The sequence below is a fragment of the Euprymna scolopes genome, chromosome 12 (genome assembly GCF_053919585.1).
Source record: "Euprymna scolopes isolate OS-2025 chromosome 12, ASM5391958v1, whole genome shotgun sequence".
In the NCBI taxonomy this organism is placed as follows: Eukaryota; Metazoa; Mollusca; class Cephalopoda; order Sepiida; family Sepiolidae; genus Euprymna; species Euprymna scolopes.
In genome coordinates, this window is record NC_136493.1 from 97,162,329 (window position 1) to 97,186,831 (window position 24,503).

The 24,503-nt window shown below is 36.5% G+C and overlaps 1 protein-coding gene across 1 annotated transcript in view; it reads left to right on the forward strand.

Moving 5' to 3' along the window:
* The window catches only part of LOC145291430 (ORM1-like protein 2), a 111,916-nt gene that overhangs the window by 80,121 nt on the left and 7,292 nt on the right, over positions 1–24,503 (forward strand). The window contains exons 2-3 of the mRNA XM_080137267.1: positions 8,247–8,442; positions 21,097–21,248. Of these exons, the coding sequence (XP_079993393.1) occupies positions 8,269–8,442; positions 21,097–21,248 (326 nt within the window). The 5' untranslated portion in view covers positions 8,247–8,268. The remainder of the gene's footprint in view (positions 1–8,246; positions 8,443–21,096; positions 21,249–24,503) is intronic.

The following is a 24,503-nucleotide window of genomic DNA, read 5'->3' on the forward strand; positions in this document are numbered from 1 at the left end:
GTTTACATGTTTGGCATTCACTCTGGGTGGGTTGAACCGATAATGTGTGTGTGTGTGTGTGTGTATATATATATATATATATATATATATATATATATATATATATATATTCTTATTCCTGTCTGCTTGTTTGTTCACAAGTTGATTAATATATACAAAAATCCATTAGTTTATCTTATTATTCTTTCCTATATATACTATGATTATTGCAAAATATAAGATTAAAGAGGTGACGTCATTTGCATATTACATTAAGGAAAATCAACTTTATTAAATAGCGGTGTATTAGCTATTGTTTATAGTGAGAGAATTATTTTAAGTGTTCTATTTAAGTTTATTTAAATTTGATTTATATTAATAGCATATTTAATTTGATTTATTTTTACCAACATCGATTTTTTTTTTTTTTATGAATCTGTTTAAGTTATTTCCCTTGGGCACAAAGTTCTTTTTGTTTTCTTTTTCGGCGAATATTAAAACTAAAAACTTTCAAGCATTATTTTTTAAAATTAGTTTAAATAAAATAATTTCCAGTGATTTCGCAATTAACGTTGTGGTCCAGTGAATTTTTATTTTAACATAAACAAACAATTTAATTCAACTACGATTCTTTAAAACAAAAACAAAAAAAAACTTTCATTTACGTTTTTTACCATTTTTTTTTTTTTTTTTTCATATTTTTTTGACATCGTAACTTTTTTTTTTTTTTTCTTTTAATAATGCAATAAGTCATAACTCATCATTTTTATAACATAAACATTCGGTTAACACAAATTCTACTTTTGGTATTTTTGAAACTGAATTATTTAGTTTGTTTTCGTTGCAACAGACCGTAAAGACAAATTCACTTAGAAAGTCAACTTTTTGATTGACATCGATAAATCTGAATGCTTTTCACTTCCTCTTGCGTCATAGTGTAGCGGTTAAATGTCAGGTTTTATTTCACTTTCTTTTCAGCCTTTGCATCACAGGTTCGAGCCTGCCTCTACTACCATGTTTTTTAAAAAAAATTTTTTTACATGCCTACAAACACCCGGGTAACGTCGGTCCACCCCCGCTAGTAATCAGATATATTCCGACACTACATTAACCAGATTATTTTGTTAAATACTTTTACAATTTTAACAAAAGGGCTGCAATAATATGCATTCACGCTGAATGTCTACAGAATGCTCCGAAGCAATATATTACATATGAAAAATGCCGCTGTGGAATTTCCACAGGTCTTGCTAGTCTATTATATAAATCTCACCTGTCTGTTTAAATATATGTATGTTTGTATGTCTGCCTAAAACTTTCGACAAAGGTTACGGATTTTCACAAGATCTATATCCTTTTGAAGCTCGACCCTTTGGATGACAGATATCGAAAAATTAACCAAAAATATTAATTCCTTCACTCTCAACTGGGCAGTTTTCTACAAGGAAGGTCGTTCAAAATTAATGTTTCTTTTTAAAGCACAATTTAACCATGATACTTGACTTTTGTATGTTTAACTTTAATTCAAGTTATTATGTACAAATATTTTCATAAAATTAACAGTAGGTTCTTTGATAAGATGGAGGCGTGTTCAAAATGAATGAATGATTCTGTTTACAGCCAAATTGAGCCATGATACTTGACTTTTGCATTTTAAACTATAAGTGAATCCATTATTTACAAATAATTGTATAAAATCACAGGGGCCTAAGCAAAATTTTATACATTACATATTAAAAATTAGTAACAGATTGCAGTACAGTATATAATACACAAGTATATAATCAAATAACATTATAAATAAACTATGAGGCAGGGTAAATACCGTAACCAGAGGCCAGAAAAACATTGTATTGCACATCGTAACCTGAAAAAAAAACATCTCGGGCCACCATATCCCAAGGTTCTATTGTGTGTGTGTGTATATATATATATACATACACACACACACACATACCGTACTTTGGGGTAATTGTGTCTAGTACGGGTATATATTTTACTTCAGTCGAAGTTTTCAGAAATCAAAGGACCCACAACCTGGGGCTAACACTTGAAGTCTATATGAGATACATAGATATTCGAATGTTCCATTAAAGTTCTTTATCTCTCAAACACTGAGTTAGTAAAGAAATTGTGAACATAATTTCCCTCTCTTCAAATAACCATTTTCATATGTTGCAGCATCTTTCATGTAGTCTCTTAGTCTTACTGGATTCCAGGACAAGAATTTATCTAGTCTGGTGGAGTATCAAGCTTCGTACAGTTACTTGAGGTAACATCACCTAGAGAAGGTGCACCATTTCCCATAAAAGCTAATGTGGCCATGTCTAGGAAATGTGAGAAGATCTTATTTGGGCATCGAATACAAAATGTGATTTTGAATATTTGGTCAGGGAAAAGTATCCTCATGTCAGGAGGACGGTTCAACAAGAACTTTTTTACATTGAAGACGACCACATTGTAGTTAGCTGGAAAGCAGGCCAGTCGTACAGAGTTTAACAAGTGGGCAGTTCTATGAAAGAAGTTTTTTGTTCATGGAATTTGCATTTAGATTTGCTTGCACTTCTGACGACATTCACTCAGAGTGGGTTGAGCTGGCTCCAAGTGAATTCGCCTCGTCATGAGTCAAGGCAGTCCATCCAGGTGTGTCTGCTGCTGACTCTTCAGTATACTTCAGCCATTTGTGATTCCATTGTCACATACTAAAGATGCAAGGGTCAGTTATAACTTACAAGTCAACTTAGACCATTGCAAGGCATGTGCTTAATTAACCATCACTCTTCTTGTGTCATTCTGGTTATGGTGTTGGTGCTATTTTTTTTTTTTTCTTCATGTTCACCCCTTACAAAGCATATAGCCACTTGAATGTAAGGGGTTACTATTTGGGGCCATGTCTAGGAAAGATTAACAAGATATTTGTTTGTTACATTTAAACTTCTGCATATCAGTGCAGGAAGGGAATTTCAAAGTCTAGCTGTTCAAGGGAAAAGACTATTAGAATAGAAAGCTTTCTGTCATTTAGGGACAACAACAGTGAAAGGGTGATATTTTATTGCTAAACGGGTTTGTTGAGGATATGTACGATGCAACATTGCGGCGATGAGACAGGAGCTGGAGCTTAGTTGATAAAGTTGGACCGATTAAATTGACAACTCTTTTTTGGACTTTATCTAAGAGGAAGAGAGACTAGTGGTAGATGCACTAGCCCAGATATGGCAACAATACTCCATGCATGGGCAAATGGTGGCCTTGTAAAGGTACAAGTATTGCCTTGTGAATCAGGCCAGTTGGTTGATGACAAAGTGCTTGCTCAAACGATCAAAGCCTCCTGATAAGGAGCACTTCCTTAAGTTTACAAAGATTACATCATGCATGGATTCTGTCATTTGGGACATGGTTGGAGATACGAATCTCGAAAATGCAGAGAAGACACCACCTATTGGTTTAGATTTAGACACAGATAGAGAGGAGGGGAAGTTGTTGACAGTGGTTGTAGCTAGATGAGTGATGTGAATGTTTTCCAGAGGAGACCATAGATATAAGCTCAGTCAAGCACTTGCTATGAAAAAGCAGCACAAAATAACCAGAATCTTCTGAAATGAATTAAATTGTCTTGAAAGATTCTAGAAAATCCTGAATTTTTTTTTTTTTTTTTTTTTTTTGTACATTTTCACTGCAAACAAGGCACATTGCTACTTTGGTGTAGAAGGCTACTATCAGGGGAAACATCTACTGGGGTACTATGTAGGGATTAGGGCAGCGAGATGTTGGTTCACGTTACACTTGAACTTCTGCATGTCAGTACAGTTGGGGAAGCAGGGACCGGGAATGGAATTCCAGAGTCTAGCGGTTCTGGGGAAGAAACTACTGGAGTAGAAAGACCTTTTACATCTAGGGATCTCTACTGTATGGGGGTGGGATTTGGCTGCCTGTCATGTTTGTCGAGGGTGTCTGCAGTTTGCCAGAGCATTCACCATTAAAATACTTGTAGAACAGGCAGAGGGATGCAACATTTCGTCGATGGGACAGAGGCTAAAGCTTAGATGCCAGTTCAGGGCCTATCAGATTGACGACTCTCTTTTGAACCTTGTCTAGGAGTGAGAGACTAGTAGCAGATGCACCAGCCCACATGTGACAGCAATACTCCATACATAGGCGAATGATGGCCTTATAGAGGTACAGAATACTTTCTGGTGTTAGTAGTTTTCTAGCACGGTAGAGAGAGCCTACCTTCTTCAGTGGTCCTCGCAATGCTTTCAATGTAATTGTTCCAACTCTTGTTTCCTGTGAACGTTAGGCCAAGCAGTTTGAAAGATGTACTCTCAGATAAAGAGTCACTGGCCATTGCTATTAGTGGCAGAGAAGGTTTCTTGTAATTATTGAAGGAAATCAGTTTAGTCTTGGCAGCATTGAATGTGACCATCCATTTTTGTCCCCATTCCACTACAGATTGGAGGTCATCCTCTAGTGTTTTTGCCATTTGTTTAGGTATGTGTTCATTTGTTTTCCTGTCATGCCTGTTATAGAGTGTGGTGTCATCAGCATATATACCCATCTCAGAGTCAATTTTGTCGGAGAGGTCATTAATGAATATTAGGAAAAATAGAGGTCCAAGGATACACCCCTGAGGCACTCCCACATTTATATCATATTGTTTAGATGTACGACCATTGAGGACAACCTGGATTTTTCTCTTATCTAAGAAGGATTTAATCATGCTAAGTATTCTACCAGTGTTACCGTATGATCTAATTTTCCTGAGGAGACCCTCATGCCATACCCTGTTAAAAGCCTTAGATATATCCAGAGCTACTGCTCTGCCCCCTCCGCTTTGTCCAGTGAATGGTATATATGTTCAGAGATTACAGTGAGGATGTCTGCTGTGGAACGGGCTTGTCTAACTCCATATTGTTTGTCAGTCAGAAGTTTAGCATCTGTAAGGTGATGGACTAGAACATGGTTAATTATGGTCTCAAATATTTTGGCGAAAAGTGGGAGGAGGCTAATGGGGTGATAATTTGATGGGTCAGTTCTTTCGCCAGAATTCTTGAATACTGGTACCACAGAAGCAGTTTCCCAACAGCCTGGAAAGCAAGATTCATTAAGGCATTTGTTGTAGAGTTTGGAGAGAACTGGAGCTACTTCGGCTGAGCACTTTTATAATAGCACAGCTGGGATGAGATCGGGTCCACATGCTTTTGAAGTGTCAAGGTTTTTTATGATAGGATGCATCTGAGCAGGGGTGATTTTTAGATCGTCTAGCGTGGCGTCTGTCCGCAAAGGAAAGTCAGGCAGGGGGTGGTTGGAAGGGTCCAGTGTGGAGTTTGAGGCAAACCGACTGGCAAGCATATTAGCTTTGTCGGTTGCTGAGCAAACAACCTCGTGATTGTTGGTTAGTGGGGGAATTGTTGATTGCCCATTATTTACTACACTGTTGTAGATTTTCCAGAAGTCACACGTTCCTAATTTTTGTGATTCGATGCGTTTTTAGTGGTTTCAGTAAATTCTCTCTTAGCTATCGCTATTTCTTTCTTAACCTTACTTCTAGCTTCTATATACTCTCTCTCCCTCAACCCAAGACTGTACCCTAATAAACAAAGTCTCAGACAGCATAGATATAGCACTCTCCCTCGTACATATATTTGGTGACTTCAATGTCCACCACAGTAACTGGCTAGGATTCTCTAATCACACAGACGTAGCTGGTAGCACAACACGTAGCTTCTCTAAATCCCATCCCCTATCCCAGATGGTTACATTTCCGACACGTTTCCAAGACCAGCAAGATCAACATGCCTCACTTCTAGATCTCTTTCTGACAACGGTTGGAATCACTGGAAGAATTCATAATGTAATTAAATCCTTAAGAGAAAGATCTAAGTTGTCCTCGACGGTCGTACATCTAAACAATATGACATAAATGCGGGAATACTTCAGACCTCTTGGACCTCTATTATTCCTGATATTCATAAATGATCTCCCTGATAAAATTGTATCAGAGATGGGTATATTTGCCGATGACACCACTCTCTATAACAGATATGAGGGGAAAACAAATGAACACATATCCAAGGAAATGGCAGAAACACTAGAGGATGACCTCCAATCTGTAGTGGAATGGGGACAAAAATGGATGGTCACATTCAATGCTGCTAAGACTAAGCTTGTTTCCTTCAATAACTACAAGAAACCTTCTCTACCACCAACAGCAATGGCCAAGAACACATTGCCTGAAAGTACTTCATTTAAACTCCTCGGCCTAACGTTTACAGGGAATATGAACTGGAATAGATACATTGAGAGCATTGCCAAGGCTGCTGCAAGGAAGGTTGGCTCCCTCTACCGTGCTAGAAAACTACTTACGCCTGAAAGTATCCTATACCTCTATAAGGCCACCATTCGCCCATGTATGGAGTACTGTTGTCACATCTGGGCTGGTGCATCTGCTGCTTGCCTCTTGCTCCTGGACAGGGTTCAAAAGAGAGTCGCCAACCTGATAGGTCCTGAACTGTCATCTAGGCTTCAGCCTCTGTCCCATCAACGAGTTGTTGCATCCCTCTGCCTGTTCTACAAATACTTTAATGGTGAATGCTCTGACGAACTGCAAACACTTGTACCTCCTCGATGTAACTACCCCCGACAAACCTGACAAGCTAGTAAGTCTCATCCCTTTACAGTAGAGATCCCTAGGTGCAAGAAAGCCTTTTACTCCAATAGTTTCCTCCCCAGAACGACTGGTCTTTGGAACTCCCTTCCGGGATTCTGCTTTCCCAACTCTACTGATATGCAGAAGTTCAAGTGTAATGTGAACAAACATCTTTCTACTCATCTCCCTTCATAATGCCCTTGCAAATTAAGTCCCTGATAGTAGCCCCCTGCTTCAAAGTGGCACTGTTGCCTTGTTTGGGGTGAAAATTGAATAAAAAAATTAAAAAAACTTCTGTCCGTTTGAACTGGACTTCTGTCGGTTAAATCTGCGGTATGCATGCTGCCTTTGAGCAATAGCAGTTGCGCAAGTAGAAGTAAACCATTGGGAGAGTGGGGCTTGCTATAAAATTTCCGTATGGGAACATGTGCTTCATCATCACGATCATCGGCAAAATGGATGTAAAAGATAAATCTCTATTTTGGTGCTGCTTTTCACTTGTCTCCCACGAATCAGTTGAAAATATGCAGCTACTCAGCTTGTCTTTCAATCATAGGATATGCCCTTTTTTCTTGAGATTCTCGGGGATGGCTATACTCTTGAGGAGAAATCAGCTCTGAAACTTCTTGGTCTTTTTTATTCGTCAAATCTTTAAGTTCATTTATTAAATCCATTGCTCTTTCTGCTAAAGTCGGTTCTCTCTATCGCTCTAAACACTTTCTCACACCTTGGCTATTCTCTATCTCTACAAATATGCTATCAGACCTTGTATGGAGTACTGTTGTCATATTTGGACTCATGAATCTGTGTCCCATTTGAAGGTTCTTGATGAATTGCAGAAACGTATCTGTAATTTGATTGGCAACACAACCTTCTTCACTGCAACCTCTCTCTCACAGACATGATGTTGCTAGTCTTAGTCTCTTCTAGAAATACTATTATGACATGTGTTCTTCTAAATTGTCTGTTGTATTCTCTGCTTCTTTTGTTCCAGCTCATTTGACTCATTGATCTAGTGGTCGTCATCAATTTCCTGTTTTGATACCTCACTGTAATACAACTTCCTATTCCATTTCCAAGAACTGCAAGGTTGTGGAACTCTCTTCCTGCTGACTGTTTTCCACCTACCTATAACTTTGGTCTTTTCAAGACTAAGATCAATAGACATCTATGTGTTTGTGATAATCATCTTTGGTTCTTGTCAGCTCCTTACATCAAGTGGCTTCATGCCTTGTCAGGAGCGTTTTCCATAAAGAAAAATTATTTTAAAAATAAAATTTGATGCTAAGAGATTTTTTTTTTTTTTTTTTTTTTTTACAATAAATAAAAAATATCAATTAAATACTTTGGTTGACTCTGACCTTTCTCATTGAATTATTGGCGTTTTTTCCTCATTGTCGAGCTATAATGACGAATGCCGATGATAGTCGGTCTATCTTGATGTCAAAAGGAGACAATTATTAATGTCTTTTTTTTTTTTTGTGTATATGTAGAGACCATACTGGTATGGGTATAAGAGTAACAGATCCAATATTTCTACATTGGAAAGCAAAATTAGAATTCAGAATATAGGATGCAAAAGATGTTTTATGTTAAAAAAAATGTTCTTTTGTTTTTTCAGTGAATCTCTGTTTGTGATCAAGATGAATGTGGGCACAGCCCATAGCGATGTCAACCCCACACATTCCTATTTGAACAGTAAAGGAATCTGGCTCACTTATATCATTCTCATCCTACTTGCTCATCTGATGCTGCTCAGCGTTCCCTTCTTCACGGTACCAGTGGCGTGGACATTGACTAATGTCATACATGATGTGGTGAGTTCCTTCAATCTTCCTTACACACACACACACACACACCTGCATACCCACTCTTACTTAGACTTTTGAACTCTCGCTTCCTGTGGCACATGATGCAGTCAAAGTAAACTATTGTTTTCGGTCTGAAACCAGATCCACAGTGTCCATCCAGCTTCTTTCTTTGTGATCAAATATCTCTCGAGTGTTTGTTTTTGGTCTTACACGTGTAAGAGAGACAGGAAAATTCAGGCAGATCAACTTTTAGGCATCTGCACACCTTCCTTCCTTCCTTCCTTCCTTCCTTCCGCACACACCTTCTGCCAGGGTTTGCTGGAACGGTAACATTTTACATCTGTTCTACTTGGTCGTTGCAGACCGAAGAGAAAGAACCTCTTTTTTTATTTGGCTAGAAGTTAGATGATTTTTTTATCTTCAACTTTTAGGCTCTCCCGCCTCCTTTTTGGGCATCCTCCTCTTGAGCCCTACCCCACCCCCACCCCACCGATTAGCTATCTATCATCCATCTTTTTCCATCAAGGGTCCACTGGAGCACTTAGTTAACACGCACACAGACAAACCACTCTCTGCTTTCACTTTATCTTTTCCCCTCTCTCTTTTACTTCTATCTTTCTTTCGCTTCATTCTTCTTACATATTTGATTTCAATCTAATTTGTCTTGTTTTTAAATATCGAGTAAATATTAAATAAAAAACTATTTGAAGAAGCAAACCTGCAGTAATGGTCGCTTTAAGAGAACAAAACAACATACAAGCATCAAATCACAATCTCCTCAATGTTGAATTTATCCATGTTGCGTCCTTCTGCTGTTTGCTATGCAAGTTTATCAAATGTCCCTTGTTCTTTTGGTTGAATTGGCTTCCTCTGAAAGAGAAAGTTTACAGGGAACATAAAATTTACAAGCGGTGCCCAGTCACAGGTATATCCTGGACATACAACGCCTGATGTTCTTAAATTGTTATGGAGTAAGTTTATCTACCCATTTTAGGAATAAATGGATTCACCCAGAGACAAATACAATTACATCTAAATGTTGTGGCAGTTATGGGCCCAGAATCATGATGTATACTTCTGTAACATACTTTTGCTAATGGAGTTTTTGCTGAACATATCACTGTGTTTGTCTTAATTATTAACTGCCTGCAAGACTACAATACAAATTGTCACCCATCTGATACTGGCCAGGCTCAACATCACTTAATTTCTATGATCTAACGAGATTATCTATATATATAAAAGCGAAAATGTATGTATGTATGTACGCTTTTCCTCGATGCCTACAAAAGGCTTCTTTCAAAGAAGCGCTCACTCGCTTCACAACTTAAAACTTTTTATATCATCCATAAATTGTAATATCTCACACTTAACCACGGAGCTCGCCTGTCTATTTAATTTTATTGACTTTCAAACGTTAATTATTCCACATTTCCCGCATCGGCACGCGTTATATTCGGTTTTCGGTATAAAAAAAAGCGAAACTCAATTCTAATCACAGGCCCAGAGCCAGTTGTCTTTAGAGAGCTAAGTAACGTTTGGTCAATGTCGACTTAGTCATATCAGACGAGGGAGCGGGTTTTTAAAAACAAACAAACCGATTTATTGACCTCATTAAAAACTGTCCCGCACAAAATGCTAACTGCTGAATACCTATCGACGTCACGTCAATCAAAAACGCGCACCTGTTTTTTTTTTTTTTTTTTCACTTTACTATTTTCCAACTGCACGTCGTAAAAGCTTCGTTTTTTTTCACGGGCACCTGTTTTTTTTTTTCACGCACACCTACAAACACCTGGGCAACGCCGGGTACCCCTCGCTAGTGCTATATAAGAGGCCTGTACCTAAATAAAGGTTCGATTTTATACTTAATATTGACTTTTTGATTTGAAGTGACATTTACTCAGAATGGGTTCAGATGACTCCTCCATAGAACATACAGCATCCCAGATGAACACAGATTACATACAATGGTTTGCCTCAGTCAAAATAGTGGTAACAGCCAGTCTCAAGACCAGCAGTGAAGTGTAGACCAGAGCTAAGTTTGATGACACGTAACCATGTCTTCAGCTGGTCTTCCAGGTGTCTTTGCAATCTTGGAGTGGTTTTGGAGATATTGCTTCATGGATAAACTGTCCTGGGTTGCAGCACACAGCGTAGCCAACCCAACAAAGTCTTTTCTTTAAAAGAGCTTGATCCTGCATCATGTCTCGATTTGGTTATTGGAGACAAAATGGTGCCAGTGGACCAGCAGAATTCGCCAGAGACAGTATAGCTCAAACACTGTCAACCTTTTGAAATCTACAGCTCTCATCGACCAGGTCTCTTCAGCTGTAGAGAAGAATCGTCTGAAAAAGCGATAAATCCAGACTTTCGTGCCTATTGTGATCTCAGGACAAGACCACAGATGAGGTTGTAGGCCATTGAAAGCATGCTAACCATATCGATTCAGATGTTGATGTCATATCCTTGACCCACAGCGTTAAACATTGAACTGAGGTATGTGAAGCAATCAACAACTTCTAGGGTTTCCCTGTTGAGAAGAATCATGCTTTTCCTGGAGGGTAGGAATCCTGCGGAGAGGAGTTTCATTTTCGTGGAGTTTTCCTTCATACAAATTTTAAATGTGAATTGCTGCATTTTTTTCTATGGCTAATTGGATATCGGCAAAGGTTTCTATGGCTAATTGGATATCGGCAAAGGTTTCTATGGCTAATTGGATATCGGCAAAGGTTTCTATGGCTAATTGGATATCGGCAACGGTTTCTCTGAAAAAGGCTAAGTCATCAGCATTATCAAGGTCAGTCAGGACAAATTTGTGGCCAACAGAAACACCAAGAAACTCGGCAAATGCCTTCGGGGCGATCCAGTCAATGGCATAATTAAACAGTGTAGACGAAAGAGCACAATCCTGTCTAACTCTGGAGTAAATGTCAAGGAATTCCGATTCTCAGCCACAGCAGCAAATTTTTGTACATTGTTGTCATATCTGGGCAGGAGCTGCTCAGGGCACCTTATCCTACATTGACAGAGTTCAAAACCAGCTGCGAAACCTAGTAGGTGATGTTCTTTTCTCCTCCTTGCAACTGCTTTCTCACAGAAGAGACGTTTTGAGTCTGTCACTGATCTGAGCTTCAATCAATGGTTTTCCCCCATGCCAAACTTTTACAAAAAGCACTTGTCTAACTACAACCACTACCAACAATTTCCCCCATTCTGTACCTAAATCTAAATACAAATTCTGTGAACAAAGCTTCTTTCCTAGAATTGCCCGCCAATGGAACTATGTTCTGCAGGCCTGCTTTTCAACTGACTACAAGATGGTCATCTTCAAGTCCAATGTAAACAAGTTCTTATTGAGCATTTCACACATATAAAAAAAAACGGTTAAGATGGTGATATCATTAAGATAAAAAAGAAATTCTGATTTTACTCTCATTTTAAAATGAATTGTTCCTAAATCGAATTGTCATCCTGTTGACTGAAACAGTGTAATTTTAATTAAATGAATTTCAAAAATTTATATTCATTTTATTGATTTTGGAAGAATATCTTGCAACAATTATTTTTTATAAGACAGAATATTTATTTATGTTTCTGAATTTTTTAGATGACAATTAGTTATTTTGGATTCTTCGGACTACTGTTCTCATCTTGAGTGTTATTTTCACGTTTTTGATTGATGTAACTGCCAACCTTCTTCAGGTGTATCTTGTCGAACTCTGGAATTTCAAACAGAATCCTTTATTTACTTCACTGGGGTAGCATGCTCTCGTTCTGTCAGCCATGACTGGATAAAGTTTGTAAGTAATTCACAATTGTATTTTTCGGTCACCTACGCTGAGGACTGAATCTTCAACCTTCCGGAGAATATCACTTTTACAATTGATTTTTCCAAGTAATATAACCACTGCACCACGGGTCCTTGTGCAGCGTTTAGAGTACTTAGAAAAATAATTAAAGGGCTCATCAAAAATTCTTGAGTTCAACATAAATAAACATTCCGGAGTTTGACAAAAAACACCTGAAGAAGGTTAAAGGTTACATCAACCAAACATTGTGAAAATGACATTCAAGATGCGAACAGTAGTTTGATGAATCCAAATAATAAGAATATTATTTTATAAAGACTTGAATTGCTATGCTTGTAACCCTGTATAGAGTGACAGGGTTGAAGCACTTCCACCAACTGGAGCAGCAAGACACCTCCTTCCCTCCGGTAGACAATGGAAGATACTTGGACAAGACTGAGTACACACTTAGACCTCTGATCAGGGTACGTGAGGCCCTGGCAGGCAGGTGGATGAACTGTTGAGCAGCTTGATGGTTTCTTCCAGAGTTGGTCAACTCTTTGTTGTTAGGCAAATGATACTAATTGAGGTACAATGGCTAAGACTACTGTATGAGCACTGCCCCATAGCAAATAATTGCAACCTCATATAGGTACTATTCTGCAAAGAACATCATAGTGAAATGATCCAAATGCAGAAGGGACTGGTGAGCTGTGATCATCAATGTCTGCGAGCAGACTTGATACTTGAAGAAGCTAAAATTTTAACTAAAATAAAAGTAGAAGACTAGACGTTTTATCCCCTTAAAAACTGGCAAAAGTTATAGCCCATTGACTTAGAAGGCGTGCTTTATGCTGAATTGATGGCTGAATATGCTTAATTTTATGCTAATTTTTGCATTAAATACTAATCCCTTTCTGTGCATTGAACAGATATCATAATACTTACTTTGTTGCACTTTGTTACAAAGGTCTATACAAAATTTCAGGCAGATCGGCTCAGTAGTTGCTGAGAAAAAGTGGAATGGACAGATACACTAAAAAATATGATATAGATAGATTTATTTATTTAAAGAATATTTAGCTGACATGACAAATATTTTTGCAGAATATTTTTTTCTTAATAGTATTTATCATGACAAACATTATTTCAACAGGAATATTATTAACAGTAAATTATACTGAACTAGTCAGGGTGTCTGGCATTGCCTGGGTGTTTGTAGGCGTAAAAAAGAAAAAACTAGTGGTAGTCGGCAGGCAGGCAGGCTTGAACCCATGACACGAAGGCAGAAAAGAAAGTGAAAGAAAACCTGACGTCTTACCGCTATGCCATGACGTGACCGGAAGTGTTGAGCGTTCAAATCAAACGTAGTCAATCAAAAAGATGACTTGCAGAAATGGCGTTGCTTTTAAACCTCCCATGGAGGACGTTTTTAATGTGGGGATAAAGCAGCTCCCCCAAAAAGGGAGACACTCTGGCAGTATCCAAGTAAATAGTAATTGTCTCCGTATAAAGGGTTTCCCCTACATTGACTAAGGACGAATTACAAATACTATCCATGCAAAGGCCAAGCACTGGCAGTTACGTTTGACTAGTTTTGCTTTATCTCTATATAAATAAAATGAACTCATTTTTTCCCCCGTATGATTTTGACATTAATAGGATTAAAAATCAAGATATTTCATGCAAATATAATATGCACAAACGGCAGAACAATATCTGAGGTGTGTTATAGGCTTATTATTTCTCAAATTCCTCGATAATCTTAGATTTCTATACTTTTTCTGCTTAGAAGTCACGGCCAAAATCGGTTAAGATCAATGGAAGTGGTAAAATATTTTCTCTCTAATAAATTCCTCCTCCCCCTGCCACCACTTAACACCGCTTGGGGATCGTTCACAAGGAACAGTTGAGAAGAGAACACCGGTTTGGCTTCGTAGTTCTTTCATGTGAAGTTATTTAAAATCACTAAACTAAGCTGCAGTGCTCTGTGGCATAGTGGTTAGCGTGCTGGACAATTCACATTATATTTTCACGTTCGCGCCGACCTACCGTAGTCGTTTTTTTTTTTTTTTTTTTTTTTTTTTTTCCTAAACAACTGGAATGGACTTTTCTTGGTGGCCGAACTGTTAACGTTACAGATGTTTTTTTTTGTTTTTTGTTTTTTTTCACACTTTATTTTCCTACTTTTACTCATGACTCCGGGTTTGATCCTTCCTACTTACCTACCATAACATTTTTTAAACCCCCCCCCACCCCCCGTCCCGGAAACAAACACTCGGGCAACGCCGGGTACCCCCGCTAGTTTATACATAAAAGACAAACAACCGACATGACAGGACAGCGAGAATTTTTTAAAACTCTATCAAAAAAAAAAAGATAACACAATATCCGTTTGCGAATCTGAGATATTACGATCTAGGAAGTATAAGAAAACTTCTCCCGGAATCTAACCAATGCAACATACACAAACGCTCGCGCCTATTTTGTCCTTTATATATTAGACCAGTGAGGGTGCCCAGCGTTGCCTGGGTGTTTGGAGCAAGAAAAAAAGTGGTAGTAGGCAGGTTCGAACCTGCGATGCGAAAAAGAAAGTGAAAGAAAAGCTGACATCTTATCGCTATGCTATGATGCGAGAGGAAGTGAAAAGCATTCAAATTTATTGATGTCAATCAAAAAATTGACTTGCAGAACAAAATGGAAACTTAACTCTGTTTAAATAAAAAAAAAAAAAACGATGTTAAACTTAAAAAAAATAAAACAAAAAACAGCGATTTCAATATTAAAACTTTAAAAATGAAAAAAAAAATCTTTTGTAGGTGTAAAAGAAAAAAAAAAGGGGGATGGCAGGTAGGCTCGAACCCGGAGCCTTGAGGCCAATAGGCTGACAACATACAACTGCACTACGGTGACAGAAGCAATGTAAGACATTAAATTTAGTGATTAAAAAGTGAATGAGTTCAAACAGGCGCTTGATTTTATCGAGGTCAAACAGAATTAAATCCTGCAGTTAACTATTTCTGCGATACAGTTTTTTTTTTTTTTTCTCTTCCTAACTTGTCGGGGGGAAGCCCAATGAATAACAATTGTCTGATATGATGATTTTCACTGACATTGATCAAAGCGCTCATTGCTTTTCTGGATGTGCCGCACGAGTACGGAGGTTTGTTTCTGTTTCGCTTTTTTATACTGAAAAACCAAAGACACACATGGGCCAATAAATATGGCGAAAATCGCGTGTAAAAGTTGTCCAAATTAAAGATGCAGGTTGAGTCGTTTCGTGAATCTTAGATATTATCATCCCGGTAGCATATAAAAAGTTATAAAAATGAGCGACCAACCAGAGAACCACCCCCCAAAAAAAGCCTTTGCTGGACATACACAAAAAATGCACAAACTAACACACATTTTGCCTTTTATATAGATGGATGATATAGAAATCACTATGGAAGGGACAACTGCACGTGTATTTGTGAGGCAAGGGTTGCGCAATCTCTAACTATATCTCTCCTGAATCGGCACTGTTTGAGTCCAGTGGCATGGAGAAGTCCAGAATGACTGGAAACACTACCGATATAAGTTAAAACCTCACTATTTTTTATCATTTATGTTCAACATATTTGACACCGGGGCAATGTCGGGTAATCTCTGCGAGTTGCATACGAATGCAGGGTGTTGCCATGTTGTGTGTTTATTTTGGTAGCACAAAGCGCTCACAGTATTTAGAAATTAGGTGCATGAAGTATCAAAAATAAATTTTATGTAACGCTCAAACGTCAAATGAAAAGAACATAAAAACTATTTGTTCTCAAAATACACAAGCAGTGTAAGAGTTTAACACTACTTTAACATTCAATCTAAAAAAAAAGATACTTTCTTTTTCTTTTCTTTTCTTTTTCTTTTTTTCATAGTTCTGAATCCAAAGAAAGATGTAGTTTTAACCTTGGGGGTGATCAAAATTTGTCAGTGGTTTCGTACGTCTCTCTTTTCCGTGTTGATGTTATCATTTGAGTTTGTATTAGCGTTACTGGTCATCCGTGTTGAGGTTATTGCTCAAGTCCATGGCAACATTATTACTTGAGTGCATATTGAGGTTTGTGTTGAGTAAAAGTCGGTGAACGTTCTAAATAATGAATTCTCTTGCGGTTTTTTTTTAAATTTTTTTTTTTACTCACTTCAACAGAATGTGCTCTGTCGAACCTTCTGCACTCATACCCCGTCAACATAAATAGTCCAGACTAATCTAACTAGCAGCAAAATTCCACCTCGTCATTGTGAAGTTTTTCAGGTTTTTCTTCTATGAAAAAGAGTAAAGGAAACAATCTCCTGTGAAGACGATTGGTTTCTTTAATCATATGACATAGGAAAGACTTTTAGTTAGATTTCAGTTGCAACTAGATTTTAGCGAAGGAGCAACTCTGAGTTAAGTAATGGTTCCTCCATATTTAAGGTGAATAAAATATAGCCAATGGTTAAATTAGCAGTTTCCTGATCATCTTTAAGTTACACATCCTGAGAAAAAGAATCAAATACAACCATGTCATCTATGCCTCATCGATGTACGTATTAAGAGGATATGCAACATTTTTATTCCGTAGTCCAAACATGTTTTGTTGTCTTCACGTCATTAAACAACTGCCCTGTTTCTCCCTGCTGTTTTCCTGACATTTTTCTGTGTCTTTGCCCCCCCCCCCCCTGACAAAGGCGGGATTGGACCTAGTAATTCACTCCCATTTGTCCATTTCTCAATAACCACACCTTGGATTTTTAAAAAAATTTTTGCACAAACATTAGTCATGGTGAAAGTAAATTTTTGCCTGAATGGATTTTCTGGAGTAACTCTGGTTGCCCCCTCCCCCCAGGGGTCATTATAGGGGTAAAATTGTCCTCAAATCATTCGTTTGCACTTTTCTCAATAACCACTCCTTGAATTTTTAAAAGATTTTGCAAAAATGTTAGTTATGGCGAAAGTAAATTTTTTGCCAGAACGGATTTTCCGAGATAATTCTGGTTACCCCCACTCCCTGGTAGTCTCCCTTTTCTGTTTTCCTCCCATCTCCCTTTTCTGTTTTTCCCATTCCTTCCCCATTTTTTCCCATTCTTTCCCTGTTTTTTCCCCGTTTTTTTCCCCGTCCTTCCCCGTTTTTCCCCCGTCCTTCCCCGTTTTCCCCCCGTCCTTCCCCGTTTTTCCCCCGTCCTTCCCCGTTTTTTCCCCCGTCCTTCCCCCCGTCCTTCCCCGTTTTTTCCCCCGTCCTTCCCCGTTTTTTCCCCCGTCCTTCCCCGTTTTTCCCCCGTCCTTCCCCGTTTTTCCCCCGTCCTTCCCCCGTCCTTCCCCGTTTTTCCCCCGTCCTTCCCCGTTTTTTCCCCTTCCTTCCCCGTTTTTACCCCTTCCTTCCCCGTTTTTTCCCCTTCCTTCTCCCCGTTTTTTCCCCTTCCTTCTCCCCGTTTTTCCCCTTCCTTCTCCCCGTTTTTTCCCCTTCCTTTCCCCCGTTTTTTCCCCTTCCTTTCCCCCGTTTTTTCCCCTTCCTTTCCCCCGTTTTTCCCCCTTCCTTTCCCCCGTTTTTTCCCTTCCTTTCCCCCGTTTTTTCCCTTCCTTTCCCCCGTTTTTCCCCTTCCTTTCCCCCGTTTTTTCCCCTTCCTTTCCCCCGTTTTTTCCCCTTCCTTTCCCCCGTTTTTTCCCCTTCCTTTCCCCCGTTTTTTCCCCTTCCTTTCCCCCGTTTTTTCCCCTTCCTTTCGCCCGTTTTTTCCCCTTCCTTTCGCCCGTTTTTTTTCCTTCCTTCCCCGTTTTTTTCCCTTATTTCCCCCTTTCTGTGTTTACCCTTATTTCCTCCTTTCTGTTTTTACCCTTATTTCCCCCTTTCTGTTTTTACCCTTATTTCCCCCTTTCTGTTTTTTCCCTTATTTCCCCCTTTCTGTTTTTTCCCTTATTTCCCCCTTTCTGTTTTTTCCCTTATTTCCCCCTTTTTGTTTTTCCCTTATTTCCCCCTTTCTGTTTTTTCCCTTATTTCCCCCTTTCTGTTTTTTCCCTTATTTCCCCCTTTCTGTTTTTTCCCTTATTTCCCCCTTTCTGTTTTTTCCCTTATTTCCCCCTTTCTGTTTTTTCCCTTATTTCCCCCTTTCTGTTTTTTCCCTTATTTCCCCCTTTCTGTTTTTTCCCTTATTTCCCCCTTTCTGTTTTTTCCCTTATTTCCCCCTTTCTGTTTTTTCCCTTATTTCCCCCTTTCTGTTTTTTCCCTTATTTCCCCCTTTCTGTTTTTTCCCTTATTTCCCCCTTTCTGTTTTTTCCCTTATTTCCCCCTTTCTGTTTTTTCCCTTATTTCCCCCTTTCTGTTTTTTCCCTTATTTCCCCCTTTCTGTTTTTTCCCTTATTTCCCCCTTTCTGTTTTTTCCCTTATTTCCCCCTTTCTGTTTTTTCCCTTATTTCCCCCTTTCTGTTTTTTCCCTTATTTCCCCCTTTCTGTTTTTTCCCTTATTTCCCCCTTTCTGTTTTTTCCCTACCCCTTTTCTGTTTTTTATTTTTTATTATTTTACCGTAATTTCATCCTAAATAAGGCACACTGCCACTTTGATGTAAGGAGCTACTATTTAGAACTAAATTTACAAGGATACTATGTAGGGAGTTGAGTAGCAAGATGTTCACATTACACTTGAACTTCTGCATGTCAGTATAGTCAGAGAAGCAGAGACCCGTGAGGGAATTCCAAAGTCTAGCAGTTCGGAGGAAAAAACAATTTGAGTAGATGGCTTTCTGGCATCTATGGATCTCTGCAGTATAGGGGTGAGATTTTGCTGCTTGTCGGGTTACTTATGGGTATTTATGTAAAGGGGGCACAAGTGCTTACAGTTCGTCAGAGCACATTCCATTAAAACATTTGTAAAATAGACACAAGGATGCCACATTTCGGCGATGGGACAGAGGTTGGAGTCTGGTTGTTAGGTTGGAGTCAGGTTGGTGATTCTTTTTTTTTTTTTTTTTTTTTAACCCTGTTTAAGAGCAAGAAATGCGAGGCAGATGCATCAGCCCAGATGTGACAACAATAAGTGATTTTGTAAAGGTACAAGATACTCTCATGTGTAAATGACTTTCTCCTATTTTTTGTGTTTCTTTACATTCATTGTTTCCACTTTTCTGTTCTCTTTCTTGAATGAAGCTCACCCATTAGCATCTCGGGATGAATTAAATTTTGAATTGATGGATAAGTCAACTTCTTCATTTGCACCAAAAATACAGATATAATCTGCCATAGCAACCTGTTTTTTTTACTCTTTGCACCTCAAACAAGGCATATTGACACTTTGACATAAGGAGCTACTAGTTGAGATCATGTCTAACAGGGAATGTGGGGAGTTGAGTAATGAGATATCTATTCACATATAAACACTTAAACTTCTGTAAGTTAGGGAAGCAGGAAACGGGGTAATTCCAAAGTCTAGCAGTTTTAGAGAAGAAACTATTAGAGTAGAAAGCAGGTTTTCTGGCATCTAGGAGCCTGAACAGTAAAAGGATTGGATTTTTCTACTTGTCAGGTTAATCAGTAAAAGTAAAAATTTGTATGGTGTACGTACCTGTGATGAAACGGAAATGTCATATTCCAAAAATCATAAAATGATTAAGTAGTTTTAACTTTAAAGAACATCAAATTTTATGAGTCTCCTAGGAGTGACTGGTAAAAAAAAAAAGTAGTAAAAAAGAATTTTTTTTTTTTAATCACAAAACTAAGGGAGATAACTCAATAATTTATACTTCCTAAATATGTTGTAATGTCTATGAATTCTCATTAATTGCTAAAAAAAAATGATTTTCTGTATAAAAGCAAAACTACTTGATCAATTTACATTATTTTTGGAATATATTTTCATTTTAAACTGAGTACATACATCGTACAGATTTTTCTTTATTTTTGATTTTTAATATAGAGGGAATTCTGGACAAGAACCTAATTTTCTTTGAAACCACTCTTGCATGCAACCATTTCCTCTTTATTTTTTTTTTTAGTTTTTGATTGGGTTTTTGTGAAGTATCATTTCGTCATTAAATTGAATGAACTTGTACCATTAAGAAAACAATTTGCAAAGTCATATTTGAATGTGCATTTTCACAGACAGATGATGTGTATTTTTATTTATTTGTGGACCGTTATCTTCGTCTTCATAGTTGTTGTTGTGAATACAAATTACATAATGCCATAACTAAAAAGATGACAATAACAGTCCGCAAATCTAGATATTTATAAAAGTGTGTGTGTGTGAGAGAGATAGGATTTTTGATCTACAGACTTGAAATTTGGTATGTAGGATATTCAGACATGTGGAAAACTTTTTATTCTGTTTTCATCCGGAAAAAAGACTGCTAAGGAACCAAAATTAGCAAATTGGTACGTGGGGACCGTCGGTTTTATCTATTTGTCAACTGTTTCATGACTGCACATGCGCGATCGAGAAATATGAACACTTTATGTTAAGAATAAGATTTTTTGAAAACACATTGTAAATATTGTCATGCTGGCATAATGGTTAGCGTACTTTATTCAATGTGTTTAGGGGTTTTTTTTTTGGTTTTTTTTTACTTACAAAAAGTGAACTGTTTAGAAAAAAGATAATACTCGCATACACGTCTCAGTTTCTGTATTAATTAAAATATGTTTATGCGTATTTTACGATCGGATAATGGCAGGGAGCCTACTAGTAAATAAATATACAAATTACTCATTTAAAAGGATTCTAAAAAAAATAGATGATATGTAGTTGTATAATTTCATTGTTAAAGATTTACATGATTTTTTTGTTTTTTAACCAGAAATTGACCCATGGAAATGTTGTTGTCTGGTTTAACATCCAATGATGATCTTGTTTTTGTGATTGCTTTCAGTTAATGTTCATGATATTGCACGTGACAAAAGGTACACCATGGGAAGCTGCTGACCAAGGAAAAGCCCGAATGCAGACGCAGTGGGAGCAAATCGATTATGGCCAACAATTTACCGCCACAAAGAAATTCCTCACCACAGTACCCATTCTTTTGTAAGAAAATTCTTCACATTTTAAATTTTTTTTCCTGTTCATTAAAAATAAATATTCTGTTAATTTATGAAACAAATTTGATTGTTAATCTAAAAAAAAAAAAAAACTTTAAAAAAAATTCTACTAATTTAAAAACAAAAGAAACATTAATTTTTTAAAATTTTATAGTTAAAAAATAATGTATTCTGTTAATTCAAAAAATGTTAAATTTCATTCTGTTAATTAAAAAAAAAATTATAATTAAAAATGTACTCTTTTAATTTACAAAAATGATCTGTTAATTGAAAAAAATCGTTCTGTTAATCATAAATGTTTTTAATTAAAAATAATGTATTCTGTTAATTCAAAAAGTATTCTGTTAAAAAAAATTTATTCTGTTAATTTTTTAAAACACTTTTTATAATTTAAAAAGAATGTTCTATTTAAATATACTGTTAATTAAAAAAATATTTTAAAAATTTATATTTAAAAATTAGTGTTGATTATAAAAAATTATTCTGTTAATTTTTAAAAGCACTTTATAATTTAAAAAAAAAATGTTCTGTTAATTTAAAATGTGCAATTAATTCAAAAATATATAAAATTATATTTTAAAATTGGTATTGATTTTAAAAACTTGGTTTATGTACAGAATTTCCCTATTTAAAAAAAAAACATGGAAAGAAAAATCCTTACGATGTATGTACCCGTTTTGAAGTTAAAATATATTTTGAAAATCATTTAAATTGATCAAGTAGTTTATGCTTATAAAGAAAATCATTTTTAAGCAATTTAATGGGAATTTGTAGGCATTACAACATAAATATTGCATGTTTTAATTATTGTTTAGTTATCTTCCTTTGTTTCTTGATTTTGTTTTTAAAATGGCAGGCAAGATGGTCTCTGTTTGGTACATCATAAAATTTGATTTTCTTATTAAAAAAACACAAACTATTTGATCGATTTACATGATTTTTGGAATATGATATTTGTGTTTTGTCACGAGTACATCATACAGAGTTTTCTTTATTTGTTTTTAAATATAGGGTGAATTCTGGATAAGAACTGAAAAATTTGGTTGATTTAAAAAGTTGTGTAAAGTTAAGAGTTATTGTTAAAAAGAATTTCGTTTTGTTGCATTTTTGTTTTTGTTCATGTCAACCACTTGTAACCATCAGCGATGTTAGCATCTCGAATAAGTTTTGTAGATGCATTTGCAAATCAAGCCCCAAAAAGTTTATTTGTTCTATTAACAAACTAATTAATACTCATGGAGACTTTTTTTAATTTTCATAATTACAAGATGTGTGTGTGTGGGGTCTATGTGTCTGCTAGTTCATAGTGACAATTGTGTGGCGGCAAGGTGGATGTTATAAACCACAAAATTCTCATTGTGAGTTCAGTCCCTGCACAGAGCATTACATTTTTTTTTCATTTTTTTTTCAATTGCACTCAAAAATAAATTCCACTAAAAAAATAAAGATAGTGGTGATGTTTAAATGTGAATAAATATTATTTTAATAAAAAAAAAGACTTTTTTTTTTTCTTCAATGTTTATTCAATCTCGAAAAGGGTGCCAATAACTGTTAAAGTAAAAATTTATTTAATTTATGTTTCCCAGTAGATTTTTATGACCTTGATTGTATCACGTGGATTAAACAACTAGCCAATCGCATTGAGGTGTTTCAAAATCACGTAACGCATTTCATTACGGGACATCACATCATCGAAAAAAATATCCACCCTCTGTCAAACTACTTTCCTATCCTCTCTATTTGATAAAATCAAAAGTAAAACCCTTAAATATTTTGTCCATGTCAAAAGATCAACCATTGATCTGTTAAAGTTATGCTTTGAAGGTATATTAGAAGGCAAAAGAGAGGAGAAGGTGGAGAGAAAATGTTTTTGATTGGACATCTCTCAACAGTTGGGCATCCATCAACTAATCTAATCCAGGGCAACTAACTTGTCTTGGATCGAACAGAATGGTGAAAAATAAGTCATGTGGGTTCGCAGTCCGCAGCAAGCTGAAGATGCGACTTATGATGATTAGTCAATTTGTTTGAAAAAAGTCATTCCTATGAGATTTCGCTCATCAATCTATATATCTATAAAAGTGAAAATGTCTGTGTGTCTACGTTTCCTTACCAAATAACTCTATCAATTTTAAGTCTTGAGACTCGAGATTTGGCATAAGGGATATTGAGATTTGAGAAAATCTTTTTAATCGGTTTTCAGCCAGAAATTTGGCTTTCAAGGGGTTAAAGTTTAACGATTTGATCTTTGAAAACTCTACCAAACTCCTCTGCCAATTTTGGATCTAAACACTTGAAATTTTAAATGTAGGTTACTTGGACATTGATCAAAATTTTTCATTTGATTTGAGCCTAAAAAAGTAAATGTTAAGGGGTTAAAATTGGGGTCAGAGTTAAAAAAAAAATTTGATCTCTGCGGTCTCTACCAAATTACTCAGCCAATTTCTGATCTAAACATTTGAAATTTTACATAAAGGGTATTCAGAGATAGGGCAAGCTTTTTAATCAGTTTGGGTCGAAAATTTAAGCTGCCAAGGGGTCAAAGTTCAAAAGATTTGACCTTTGCAGTGTCTAGCAAACTACCCAACCAATGTTGGATCTAAACATTTGAAATTTAAACATAATGGGTATTCAGACATGCAGCAAGCATTTTAATCAGTTTTGGGGCAAAAATTTGGCTGCCAGAAGGTCAAAGTTAAGAGTTGACCTTTGCAGATTCTATCATATCTTTCTGCCAATTTTGGGTCTAAACACTTGAAATTTTAGATGCAGGTAACTTTGACATGGGTAAAACCTTTTATTTTGATTTGAGACCAAAATGATAAATGTTAAAGGGTCAACATTGGGGTCAAAGTTAAAAAAAAAATGTACTCTTACGGTCTCTATGAAATTACTCAGACAATTTTTGGTTTAAACATTTGAAATCTTACATAAAGTGTATTCACACGTAGGGCAAAGCCGGGCTGAACTACCAGTAAAAAATATTTTTAAAAACTTAACAGTTAAACTTTGTGAAAATTGATGTTTTCATTGTGTCAACAATGCTGACCATTTTCAATTGAATAATCTTGAGGATTTTAAAGTTATTTTATAAATGCAATTTTTTTATATAATTCTGAATTTTGTGATGAGGAATTTGTATTGTTTGCATTATTATTCAAACTACTGTTCTCATCTTGAGTGTTATTTTCACAACGTTTCAACCTTCTCCAGGTGTATCTTGTTGAACTCCGAAATCTGC